At 42.6% G+C, this 13,811-nt stretch overlaps 1 protein-coding gene across 1 annotated transcript in view; it reads right to left on the bottom strand.

Moving 5' to 3' along the window:
- MACROD2 (mono-ADP ribosylhydrolase 2) overlaps positions 1 to 13,811 on the bottom strand; it is a 1,523,237-nt gene that overhangs the window by 1,464,082 nt on the left and 45,344 nt on the right. The window contains exon 3 of the mRNA XM_058679322.1: positions 12,637 to 12,744. Within this exon, the coding sequence (XP_058535305.1) occupies positions 12,637 to 12,744 (108 nt within the window). The remainder of the gene's footprint in view (positions 1 to 12,636; positions 12,745 to 13,811) is intronic.

Genomic DNA, 13,811 nt, shown 5'->3' on the forward strand with positions numbered 1-13,811 from the left:
AGAGGTGAGGTGCTGATGCTATTTTCCCTTCCTGTGCTGACCTGTGCATTTCTCTCTGCTTCCATTTGGTGCCAACCCCAGCAGCTGCTCCCCAGCCAGAGCCGCAGGAACCATCTCTGCCCCAGGCAGCCCAACCTCCTGTCATCAAAGTGCTGCAGCCCACCAAGGGTCCTACCACAGACCCAGACTGTGAACCCAACAAGGCACAGGAACATCCAGGACACGTCCTTTGTGCACCCAACTTGTCAACGGCCAGCCAGCTGGGGATCCTGGAGGCAGGCACGGTGCAGAAGCACATGAACCTGCTGCTACCTGCACAGCAGGCAGGCACACATCGCATACTTTGCCTGCTGTTCCCCAGGTGAGCTCTGGCACCTGCACACACGGACACGACGCAGGTTCTCCTAGCTGGGTCTCAGTGATGCCCTGGGCCTTGCAGCTACTCTGATCACTCCCACCAGATCTGGGTGCTCAGAGGGCCAGAGCCTGAGTGATGTCAGAACTACTAGGATTCACCCCAAGAAGGGCTTCAGGTCCCGGACATGGAGGAAAGGGTTGGACAGTGATTGGGCTTAGAATTTTCCTCACTCCATGAGGCAGCGCTGGGCCCCAGGCCTCTCTTCTCCTGTCCAACTTCCTGATTCCAGGCGTGTATGAGGGGGGGTGTCTGTCCAGTAGAGGTTGAGTTGGGACACCAGAGGTTGGAGGAGGATTCCCAGGCCAGTGCAGATACCTGCAATAGGAGCTGATTGGTTTCCTTCACTCAACCAACGACAGCAGGAACTGCTCCTTGAATGCAGGTCTCTGTCCAAGACTTCAGCAAACTTGAGGGCACAGCACAGTCCAACGTCCATGCCCTCCTAGTGAGGGAGTCAGTCAGAATCCCTGACCTCTGGGAAGGTGCAACAGAAAACAACACAGGTGACGAATCCTGTTCTCCATTGGGTCCCAAAGTTGGGGCAAAACTGTGAGGAAGAAGGTGAACCAAACCAGTGAGAATGCTTTGGGACATGAGGGAAAATACCATCTGGGACATGAGCCGTGGCTGGCTGCAGACTGGCTGTACCCCAAGCTCTCACATTTCCTCTGTTTCCTGCTTGAGGACTGTGGACGAGGGCATTGTCTTCATCAGGAGAGAGAAGTGTCAGGGTCTCCAGGGCATAGCGAGCCAGCTGAACTGAGCTCTGCTACAAAAAATCATAGACCCTCTGCCCCATGCCTTTCTTGATGAGAGACAGGTGTTCACTGTGCAGTGGGGGGCAGCCTGCTCCTGTGTGGGGTTCCCACTGCCCTCCTGCACATGGGGCTGAGCTTCCTCTGCCCAGAGACCAGCCCCACAGGAGGAAGGGAGGACTGTGGGCCAGGAGATGCCAGATCCCTGACTCTGCTGTCCCCATACCTGTCTCCAGGGACCTCTGCTGCCTCATGGGAATCGGATTGGATCATTACCTGGCAAACACCTATCAGCCCCAGCACCAGGCCAGCCAGAACCAGCAGCTCATGATGTACCGCCAACCTTGCATGCCTCTGTCCTACCTGGCCCTGCGTGTCTACCTTCTTCTGAGCCAGCTACAGGACCAGGAGCCCAAGGAGGCAGAGCCTGAGCCGCAGGGTGAGGAGGGTGGGTTGTTTGGGTGGTGGCTGGGTAGAGCCCTAGGCAGGGTCATCAGGGCTCTCTCATGCTGGGTGGGGGTTCCAAAGCTGCTATGTTCTGAGGGTATAGTGCAGGCTCAGAGTCCCAGGCCTGCAGCACAGTCTGCTGGGCAGAATGGGCCTTCTCTATATGGCCAGGGCTGTCTCAGACTTGGCAAAGGCAGCAGTGGGGGTCTGTGGTGCTCAACTTGTTTTCTCTTGCTGCTGCTGCAGGTCTTACCAATGATTCTGTGCCAACTCCTACAGCTGCTCTCCAGCCACAGGCCCCAGAACCTGCTCTAGAGCCCCCAGAATGCACAGGAGCCGAGACCCAGGCAGAACCTCCACGCGGAAAAACCACACGCTGGCCCTGGAGCCGCCTCAGACTGCGGCGGTCAAACCACAGCCAGGGCCGTCCACAACATCAACTCCCTGGCTGGATACGCACCCTGGGTGCCTGTTTTTGCATGCACGCCTCTGGCCAGAGCCACGGGTGAAAAAGAGAGTAGCAGGGGTGAAAAAGGATCACCTTTAACCAGAGTCACCCCCAACCCCCAACCCCCAACCTTAATATACCCAGAGATCTCCTTTTCCCACATTTCCCTTTTCCCTACACTATCCCCTACATTAATAAATTGAATTTTCTGGTTGAAGCATGGATTCCAGTGCATTGAGTCACACCCCATGCTGTACAAACACCCCTGCTCTCTGCTGCACAAGGCAGTGACTGGCATGCCCCTTGGACTCTCAGGATTCTTGTCAGTGACCTGGGTTCCTAGTCCTCCCTATAGGACACCTTGGGCTACATGGGTGCAAAGCCCTGGGACTCCCTGTGAAAACTGAGATTTCCCATCCCCTCAGATCCTCAGCTCCTGGCCCTTGGCTGAGGACCAATGACCCATGGCCACATTGACAGGTGGGCCTCTCTTTTTACAGAAAACTGTAAGATGTTGTAGTTAATCAGAAGACTTATGGGCAAAACAGGGAACACGAGGCCAAGGCCATGCCACCCTGGTGCCCCAGGTAGGGCTGGCTGTAGTTCACTTGGCAAAGGGGTCTGGGGACATCTGGGAGTGGGAGCAGCTGGGCATGCTTGGTCGAGGAAGAATGATTTCTGGGGGCTTCCATGTAGCCAGCTACTGCATTTGCTGTTAGGCCCGGGAGCTGAGATGGAGTGACTGAGCTGCTTGCTAACCTGTAAGGTGGGGGTAACAGCAGCCTCTTTTTCATGGGTGAGCAGGGCTGTAGTGCCCAAGCCAGGAACATGACCGCAGCAGAAAGCATGCAGGGTGCTGAGCCCGTCACCAGGGATACTGCACATGTCACCATCTGCAGGCACCTCAGTCACCACCTGGATGCCAGTGGGCAGTATCTGGGTGGGGCCTGGCCCAGCATAGTTTCCCTCCTGTGCTATTGGCACCACTGCCTACACTAGCTCGGGTAACAAGTGCTGGGTTTCTCCTGTCAAAATCATAACCACAGGCACAGGGACAGGAATTGTCATGCTCAGATCATATTGTCCCCAAAGGACATGGACAGAAAGACTAAGGATCAGCCACCCTGCTGTCCCTGCTGTCCCCTCTTTCCCCACATATCTAAATATATATCTATATATATATTATATGTCTATATAGATATAGATATAGATATTATAAGCCTCTATGTTGGCATACTGGCATAGTTAACACAAAGTTGGCATTCACCAGACACAGAATGCCTGCCAACTACTGGCTGCTTTTCTCCGCACCGTAACAATCAGGTTGTGTCTAGTATTAAAGGCAAAATCATGATCCTTAAAGCAATCTATAATAAGACTGGGGTCAAAGATTTTATTTGATTTAACATTCAAATGAATGAGAAAACTGTAAGATGCTGTAGCTAGTCAGAAGACTGATAACAACCGCTTGCATGCGAGCAGGAAGGAAGGCTAAAATGAACTTCCACATAAGGCTAAAGTGAATTGCTCATTGAGAACAATCCACTGGGTTTGATGGAACATGAATCATTTGTGTTTTGATAGAATCATCTGCTTTGTTATCTCTTTTCTACAAATTACACAATTACAATTTAACTGAAAGTTGGAGCCAGCACCATGGCATAGCAAGCTAAGTCTCTGGCTGTGGCACCAGCATTCCATACAGGCATCAATTTGAGTGCCACTTTTTGATCCACCTACACCTCTAATCCAGCTCCGTACTTATGGCATGGGAAAGCAGCAGAGGACAGCTTAAGTCCTTGGACCCCAGTACTCACATGGGAGACCTAGAAGGAGCTCCCACTTCCCTTGCTTCAGAACAGCTTAACTCTGGCCATCTCTCTCTCTCTCTCTCTCTCTCTCTCTCTCATCATGATAATTCTGCATTTCAAATAAAATTAAAATCAAGCCTTTAGAAAAGGGTTTTTAAAGGTAAACATTAGCTGTAAGTCAATGAAAAGCAAAGAAAATCCTGAATGAGACCCTGGAAGAATATCTGAGAACCTCCCTCCCAGACCAGTTTCAGAGTCCTACTTGATCTCAAGTAGCACTCAGTACATGTTTGCCCAACAAACTCACAGTGAGCCACAAACAAAGGGAGAAAGTATTTTTTTTTTTAGAAGAAAGGGGTGATCAATTGGACCAAATGCTAGGAGGACAAGAAAGAGGAGAGCTGAGGCTGGGTCACTGGGTTTACTAACATGGAAGCTTATGAGGAGCTGGGGCGGTGGGTTCAAGTCTACTTAGAGTGGATTTAACAGCAAACAGAAAATGAGAAAGCATGATTTTTTTTCCCCTACAACCATTGTTAAAACCTTAGTTTAGGGCCCACAAAAATGTTCAACTATCTAATTTTCTGCCTGCCTGTGTCTTCATTCCATATGGCTCTGCTTTGTGTCTGGGCTGCTCCATTTCCCATCCAGCTCCCTACTTGAGATCTAGGAAAGCAGTAGAGGATGGCAGAAGCCTTGGGAACATGCCTCCAGGATGGAGACCTGGAAGAGGCACTTGGCTCCCAGCCTTGGATCTCTCAGCTCTGGTCCTTGCAGCCACTTGGGTGGCGAACCAGCAGCTGGAAGATCTGCCTCTTCTTCACTCTGAAAGTCTGGTCTGCTCTTCCTATAAATGCCACCTAATCTGTGGCTTTTTCTATAATAACTGTAGTAAGTATGTATCTAATACATTCATTGATACATTTGCTTCTAATAGTAACCCCTACCCTGACATCTGAAGGGAGAAAAAAAGAGTACAACAAATCACAAATCAAAAATTCACTAAAAGACTATGACAATAAAACAAGGTTAAAAACACTCAGAAGGTCTAAATTGTTTTGAAACTATGACAATATTTTCAAGCTAAAATTGCCTTTTCTTTGAGCAATTCCAGTGATTCAAAGCTAAATGAAATTTGAAACATACAGCATCTTGCTGCTAGTTAAAAAATAATAATAAAAATAGAGGGCTCGGCGGCGTGGCCTAGCGGCTAAAGTCCTCGCCTTGAACGCCCCGGGATCCCATATGGGCGCCGGTTCTAATCCCGGCAGCTCCACTTCCCTTCCAGCTCCCTGCTTGTGGCCTGGGAAAGCAGTTGAGGACGGCCCAATGCATTGGGACACTGCACCTGCATGGCAGACCTGGAAGAGGTTCCTGGTTCCTGGCATCGGATTGGCGCGCATTGGCCCGTTGCGGCTCACTTGGGGAGTGAAACATCGGATGGAAGATCTTCCTCTCTGTCTCTCCTCCTCTCTGTATATCCAGCTTTCCAATAATAATAATAAAAAAATCTTTTAAAAAATAATAACAATAAAAATAGAAATAGAAAAAAGAATTATGTAGCATATTCATGAGATCATAGAAAGTAGATCAGCTTATTATCTATCATTAGATTATAAAAGTATAAAAACTGTGTCAGAATGTATTGTTTCTTACACATGCATATGTATGTATAGAGTGTGTATAAATGTGAGTCACTGAAAAAATGGGACAATATATGCATAGGCAAAAAAATGTTAACTTGTTCTTTCTAAGACATAAAATTCAGATAATTTTAAGTTTATCATTTTTTGCTTATCTTTAGCAAACATATTAGTTTTGTATTGTAAAATGATTTTTAAATAAATACTACCCCAAGAAAGGTTACCAAAGGCTGAAATTAATGATTTACTCCCAAAAGACTAAAGGAAAAAAAGTAGCTGACAATGTGTAATAATTTCACAAGTTCTGAATTTGATAATTTTTTTGAAATTGAGTTCAAATGAACATAAACTACCCACTTAAAGTGTACAACTGAATAACATCTAATACAGAGTTGTATAACCACCATCTCTGCTAATGTAAGGCGCACAAGGAACTCAAGGCAGGAAGATGACTTCAGTGCTGATCAGGAGTCGGGGGTTGTGTTCAAGGCTGTACATCATCTGGCTGGTCCTCAAGTGCACTTCCCATCGCTAGGGCTCAGTCTCCCCATCCGTGATGTGAATAATATCATCTGTGTTCTCTTTCCATTTCTGTCAAGCTTTCTGATTATAAAACATTGTACTGCAGAATCACCTTTTAATCTCCTGATCCACATACAACTGTATGCCCCAACAGGGTCATAGTTAGAGCTACATCCTTTTGATGCTGCCTCAATGTTTAAATTAAGATCTAACAGAAATAATACCATATTTAAACAGATTATTGAATACAAACATTATTAAAATCAAAATATTGTCATAAATTGTTTACAATTACTACCTTTTCCTATATAAAATCTAAGACTTCTTGCTAGGTGAAATAATCAAATTTTTTAATTTATATATGTGTGTATGCGCATGTGCTTATTCATACACAGACATATATGTATATATATGTATATTCACTTCTATTGTTAAAATTTTTCTTAGATAGGCTGTCTTATATTTGTCAACCAGAAAAGACAAAACGTAACAAATCCTAGAATAGTCCTTAATATTTGTAAGTTTAAAGACCAAGTGCATTTATAATGAGAAATCCCTTATTTAGAATGCTTTTGATATCAATCCACAGGTGTTAAAATACCTGAACAATCAACAATGTTTAATAATTTTGATGAATGACAAAATGGCAGTCATCAAATAGCCAGTTCTAAGCATTCTTTTGAATTTCGTGCTGTTCAGAAGAAAACTGAATACTCATGCCTTCATCCCTCTGACAACAGCAGGCATTAGGGCTACACCTAGGTCATCCAGAGAAGATGAATAAAGCGAAAATGAAGTCTGCAGATGTATTCTATAAAGCTTAGTCTTGCCAAGATTTATGGTGAAATGAAGGGCTAACTGCATGGTTCCAGGGAGCTTTCCTTCAACCAATCCATCTCTCCCTGTGTCTTTCTCCCTTCCTTTCTCCCTCCCTCTTTCTTCCCTTCTCTCCCTTCCTTTGTTTCAAATAAGTAAATATTTTTCAAAAAGTTGAAGGGTGGTGGGATGGCATTGTGATGCACCAAGTTAAGCCTCCACCTACAAAGCCCAAGTCCTACCTCAGAACCCTGAGTGGAGTTCCAGCTGCACCTCCTCCGATGCAGCTCCTGTTAACGCACCTGTGCAGCCAGAGGAGCATGGTCCAAGTGCTTGGACACTGCCATCCATATGGAACAGCCATGTAGAGTTTCAAGCTCTGGGTTTCAGCACGGGCAGGTCATACTCCTGCAGCCATTTGGGGGTGGGGGGTGAATCAGCGAATACATGCGTACTGTTTCTCCCCATCACTCTGCCTTTCAAATTAATATTTTTAAAAATAATACCCTACAGATGTGTTTTCCTCTTAGCTTGATTCTGAAAAGCTAATACTGGACATAGTGATGAGTCTCCTTGAAAAGCAAAAATGAGGGGCCAGTACTGTAGCAAAGAAGAGTAAGTCATGACTGAGGATGGCAGCTCTCCAAATCAGAGGGGCAGTCCAAGCCCCAGCATTCCTGCTCATGTACTTCCGAAGGCAGCAAACCCTACCAGCCACGTGGGAGACCAGGATGGAGTGCCTGGCAGCTGACTTTAAACTGATGCACCCCACTACAGCCATTTGGTAAATGAACTAGAACACAGGAGAAACTTCTCGTTCTCACTCTTGCTCTTTCTCAATTGTGCCTTTCAAATGAATGCTTAAACAAATAAATCTCTTCTTTCTTAAAAAAAAAAATTCTCTTTCTGAAATGACAACATTGCAGATCTGGAATACATCCCAAGAAAAAGTGCCAAATGCTCACGGGACGTGGGAGGAATGCCAGGAAGACTCACAGGCCGAGCTCCTCTGCATTATAAAGGCAGTACTTTAGTAAGCCTCATCGCAACAGTGATAGCCACAATTTGCCTGACAGATCCAATCAATAGCAGTGTTAAGCCAGTTTGTGGTTGTCTGTCATCTCAATTATTATCTACTGACTTAAATTCTTATGGAAGATACTTCTAAGGCTTGAAAAATTATTTTTAAAATTCCCTGATGTACCTTTCTGGAGTTAAGTCATAGATCTTATTGATCCTGCACTCCATTGCTCATTTCTCAAATGCCTTCTTAGAAACGACTTGTTACCAGCCTTCCTCAATTTTCTAATAAAATATGACAGTTCATGCCAGTGTGTAACTCATCTCTTCTAACACTTCATCTTCGTCACCCTCTCATATCTCCTGATGTCCAGACAAGAGGACAAGCAGAGGGGGAAGCTCCTATCTCCAGGCTATGGACAATCAATCTCTCTTTCATTCATTATTGTATTCTTTGGTTCTATCACTTTCTTAAGAAGACACATTTGCATTTCAAGAATCAATATTCAATTTAACTTTCTATGCAGTATAAATCACCACTTTTGAAACAGTGAAGAAAATGTGTTTCTGGTTTTAAAGCTATTTTAAACCATAGGCACTTGTGACACAGGCATCCATATGGGTGCCAGTTCATGTCCCAGCTGTTCCACTTGCGATTCAGCTCTCTGTGAGCAGCCTGGAGGCAAGCAACTGAGAAAAGCAGCTGAAGATGGTTCAAATGCTTGGACCCCCGACACTAACGCAGGAAACCTAGAGGAAGTTTCTGCTTGTTGACTTTGGCCTGGCCCAGTGAAGGCTGTTGCAGCCATCTGGAGAGTGAACCAGCAAGTGGAAGATTTCTCCCTTTCTCCCTTTCTCTCTCTCTCTCTCTCTCTCTCCCTCCCTCTCTCTCCTCCCACCCTCTCCCTCCCTTCCTTTCCCCCGTCTCTGTAATTCTTTCAAAATACATAAATAAAATTTGAAAAAAGAACAGTTTTAACATGTATTTTCAGGTAAAATAATTAGCTGTACATCATTCTAACAAAAGAATTTATAAGCACTCAGGAAATGTAGAGTTGTGAGCTTGAAAGAATTCACTGCTTCTGTTCACTATTTCTTTTTTTCTTTTTTTTTTTTTTTTTTTTTATTGTTACAAAGTCAGATATACAGAGGAGGAGAGACAGAGAGGAAGATCCTCCGTCCGATGTTTCACTCCCCAAGTGAGCCGCAACGGCCGGTGCGCGCCGATCCAAAGCCGGGAACCAGGAACCTCTTCCGGGTCTGCCACGCAGATGCAGTGTCCCAATGCATTGGGCCGTCCTCAACTGCTTTCCCAGGCCACAAGCAGGGAGCTGGAAGGGAAGTGGAGCTGCCGGGATAAGAATCAGCGCCCATGTGGGATCCCGGGGTGTTCAAGGCGAGGACTTAAGCTGCTAGGCCACTGCGCCTGGCCCTTCTGTTCATTATTTCTTAATATGAATGTGTTATAATAAGACCAGCAATTTTTCTGAATGTAAAGACAGAATTATATTCACAAGACTATCAATTTTAGTAATTGTAATTTTAATTCAGAAATTTATTTCCACTAACAAAACAAATTTTAGTTCACAGTCATCATACCATCAAGTCTAGCATGGACCAATCACTTCAGAAGGACAGCAGATAAGAAAAACCCGGTTATAAGAAAAACCTGGTTTACACATCTAAATAAGTCACTTCTAAATGTCCTCACAAACTTAAGTTAGTCTCTACCCAGAGGCACTGGACATGTTTCTGAATTAATTTCCACCTGGAAACTCAAGGGATGAAAATCCTAACTGTGTGATAAATTAAGTTGCCAAACAAAATGGATTAGCGATCAGTGAAACTGCCTGATAAGCTGTCAGATCTATTTAGGATTGGGATGCATTCTCTGTCTCCACCTGTTCATTAAGCTCCAAGTTCACGGCAACTCTAATGACTGACTGCACACTGACAAGCTGTTTATTGGGAGGGGTGCACTAACCTAGTCAACATTCCTATACTTAAACATTCACTTAAACATAATTCCAAGTTATTCTGCTCATAATTTCAGTGCAGAAAATACACCTCTAACTCCGAAGTTTAAGTGTGTACATGACAGACATGTGATGTGTCATGAAGTTTAAACAAAGCAGATCAGATTGCAATTCAAGGTCAAAACAGGCCTAGGAAAATGTCGTATCATAATCTTCTCCAAAGTTACAGCAATTAAAATGAGCAGTAAGAAAAGCTGCTTCCTTTGCACTGATAGCATGTCAAAATAAAATACTTATTTTAATCTTTATTCCAAACAGTTCTTGTATAAATAAAAAGCTAGACTAAATAACAATACTGAAAAATAATTATCTTTCTCATCAAAATGGATAGTTTCCAAACCACTAAACTATAATTCCTACATTTCATAAGAATTTTAAAACAGCCTTGAAACTTATTCCTTCTGGTAGGAGACATGAGCAGGCACTTCACTAAAGAAGAGATAGAAGCAAATAAATATATGCAAAGATATTCAAAGTCATTAGTTCTTAGCTACCAAGATACCACTATGTGAGTACTAAAACCACGAAAATAAAAAATGTATATGTAATAATAAATGTTGCCAAGGCTATAAAAAAGACTGGTTCTCTTATACATAATTGTTTGGAAAGAGCCACCATGGAAAGTGGCTTGGTGATTTGTCACTGAAGTAAACATGTACTTACCATGACTCAGCAATCACATGCCAAGGTGTTGATTTCAGAGAAATGAAAACATAAGAACATGTGGAAATCGATATATTAATGAATACCCCCAGCAGTTTTGCTGGTAATAGGTAAATACTAAAGCTAATATACTCCAACGAGTGAATGGTTGAACAAATTCTGATACATCTGTACAGTGGACTGAAACTCAGCAAAGAAGACTGGAAAGAACTATTATCGATAGATGTGATAATCTGAATGGAACTCGAGAGCATCATGTTAAATGAAAATAATCTCAAAAGGTAACATACACCATGATTCCATTTATATGGCATTCATTTTAATTAATCATATCACTTACATGACTTTGAAATCATAATTACATTTATTTATGGTATATAGTGGTTTCAATACATGAATAGAATGCAGTCTGATTAAATCAAATTGTTTGCTATAACTGTCATCTTGCTCACCTATCATTTTTATGGTGAGCTATTTAAAATTTACTCCCAGTTATTTTGAAACACACAAAATGCATTCACATTACTGCTGACTACAGTCCAGCTGTGCAGTATAAACACATATTCCACCTGTCTATCCAAATCTTTTTGTCCTTTGATCAAAACTCCCTATTCCCTCCCTTCCTATTCCCCTTGAACGATCATCATATGCTCTACTTCCATGAAAAACAGATCAATGCGATGCTATCAAACAAATTCTATAAGTCTAAAGAACCAAAATGAAGAGACAATTCACAAAATGGGAAGTTATTTTCAAACCATACATCCAATAAAGAACTGATGTGTAAAATACATGCCACTCAATCACTTTAATATCAAGAAAAATGTGTATTTATGTGCTATACACACATATAAGACCTAGGTCAGTTTTTATAAACTTAAAGAGTATTCAAAAGACATTTTTTGTTAGGAAAAAGAAATATCAAATCATTTCTTTCATAGCTACACAGACCTAAGAGCCCAGCAGCAGAGCATTGTGGTTATGCAGAAGCAATGCTGACAGAAGGGAATGTGGCAGAAAGTGACGACCAAGCCTCTTTGGCACGTGGACCAGCTGGCTTGCCTCCCGCCCTCTCATCACAGGCAGCGCGGGAGTTTCCGGTCACGGTGCCTTGCTCACCTAAAGCTTAACAGCTGTTCCTCTCCTTCCACACCAGGCAAACACACTACATGCCAGAAAGCCGTGCGTGAGAGCCACTGCACTGCTCATCTGGCATCCATTTCTATCTACCCCGGAACTCGGGAAAGCTGTCCTCATGAGCTACAGAACACGGCCAAGGTGCAAGGCACAGGCAGCACCGGGAACTAAGGTGCCAACTGACACTTGCAAGTGAAAAAAATGACTACCTTACTATCATCACACGCGTGTACATTATGTGACAGATATGAACAATCACACACTCACACACACATACAGGTAAAAGCAAGATAGAATATGAAAGACTCAAAATAGTAACAGGATAGTTAATGATATTTTTTCTGCTTACAACAACTTCCTTTTATTTCACTAACAAGATATCTGAATAAAGACTCCCTTAAATAGCATGCCATTATACTTTCTCAATGTAAAAGTGGAAAAACTGGATAATTATTTAAAGCACATCTGCTAAAATGAAGTATTACATAATGAAAAATGAAACTCTGAAAATAAACAACTGAAACTTTGAAATCACAGACACAATTTCTTTATATTTTACTTTTATCTGGTATAGTTCACTTATCTCTTTATAACATTTGAGAGAAATACAGAACTTGCAGGACCTGCGGTTATGTTAGCCAATTATTAACTCCAGCATAGCACTAGCCAGTAAATCTCATTATAAAAACTCAGTGCAACAACTTCCACATTTCCCACTAGAGGGCAGTGTTGACAGCATGCTAATTGCAAGAATGCATCAAAGAAATCCTCAACATTTTCAATCAAGAAGGCAAATACATAACACATTTCTACACCAGGAGCAACTTTTGCTTGAAGTATTTAGAATTTTATTCATGAAAAATATTTAAATTCATAAATACTCATGTAAGAATCATAGCATAGAAAAATCAATCACTTACCCGCATTGACAACAGCATCTATCTCCAGCAACGTGATGTCACCTCTGTAGAGAGAAACTTTTTCACTCAAACTTATCTTCACTTGTGATGTTTCCTGAGTATTTTCTTCTGCAATAAAAAGTGACCCCCATTAACAAAAGTGTTCCTAATTTCTTCAAAGCAACTTGGTAATCTGGAACCACAAAAGTCAATGTGGGCGATATTCTTACATCAGACAAACAAAATAAGTATGCAAGAACCAGTGTTATGGTTTAGCTTCTAATAACTTTGCATTTCTTAATCCAAATGCACTCACTATTCCAACGAAAAAAATATTCATTCTGAAGCCCAATGATGTACTACTACAATCATAAGGAGATAAGAAAGATGCTGCATAAAGATAAAATAAATTTTCACGTGGCTGAAACTTATGCATATTTTGTTTGTTCCCTAAAAAGCATCCTTGAAGAAAACATTTACTTGAGTATAGAAATATTAAAATTCAGCTTTTTTGCTACTTTTATCTCTCAGGATGGAATATACCAAGCATATCTGAATTTATGACTTTTTTGTCAAATTCTCAGGGGCTGCTGGATTAGAAGACAGAAATAACTCCACTTCACACAAACAGCCAGAAAGTTATTATGTTGAAAATAAGCCAAAATAAGCATATTAAAATACTACATATGTTAAGTGTTTTATGGCAATATTACAAATTTAAATTTCCAATTATTATTAACAAGTTATAATGTCAAAAGGCGGTTAAACCTACTAAACAAAGCTGTATAATTGTGCTTTAAGATATACTAAAGTGGCGTGCATAAAAAGTTTTTTTTTATTGGAAAGTCAGATATAGAGAGGAAGAGAAACAGAGGAAGATTTTCCATCCAAAAATTCACTCCCCAAGTGGCCACAATGGCTGGAGCTGAGCTGATCCAAACCCAGGAGCCAGGAGCTTGTTCCAGGTCTCCCATGCAGGTGCAGGGTCCCAAGGCTTTGAGGCGACCTCAACTGCTTTCCCAGGCCACAAGCAGGGAGCTGGATGGAAAGTGGGACTAATGGGATTAGAACCAGCACCCATATGGGATCCCAGCATGCTCAAGGCAAGGACTTTAACCACTAGGTTACCATTCCGGGCCCATACAAAGCTTTTTAAAATATATCTAGGGGTGTTGATTTAAAAGATTAAACCTCAT

The sequence above is a fragment of the Ochotona princeps genome, chromosome 22 (assembly GCF_030435755.1).
Source record: "Ochotona princeps isolate mOchPri1 chromosome 22, mOchPri1.hap1, whole genome shotgun sequence".
NCBI lineage: Eukaryota > Metazoa > Chordata > Mammalia > Lagomorpha > Ochotonidae > Ochotona > Ochotona princeps.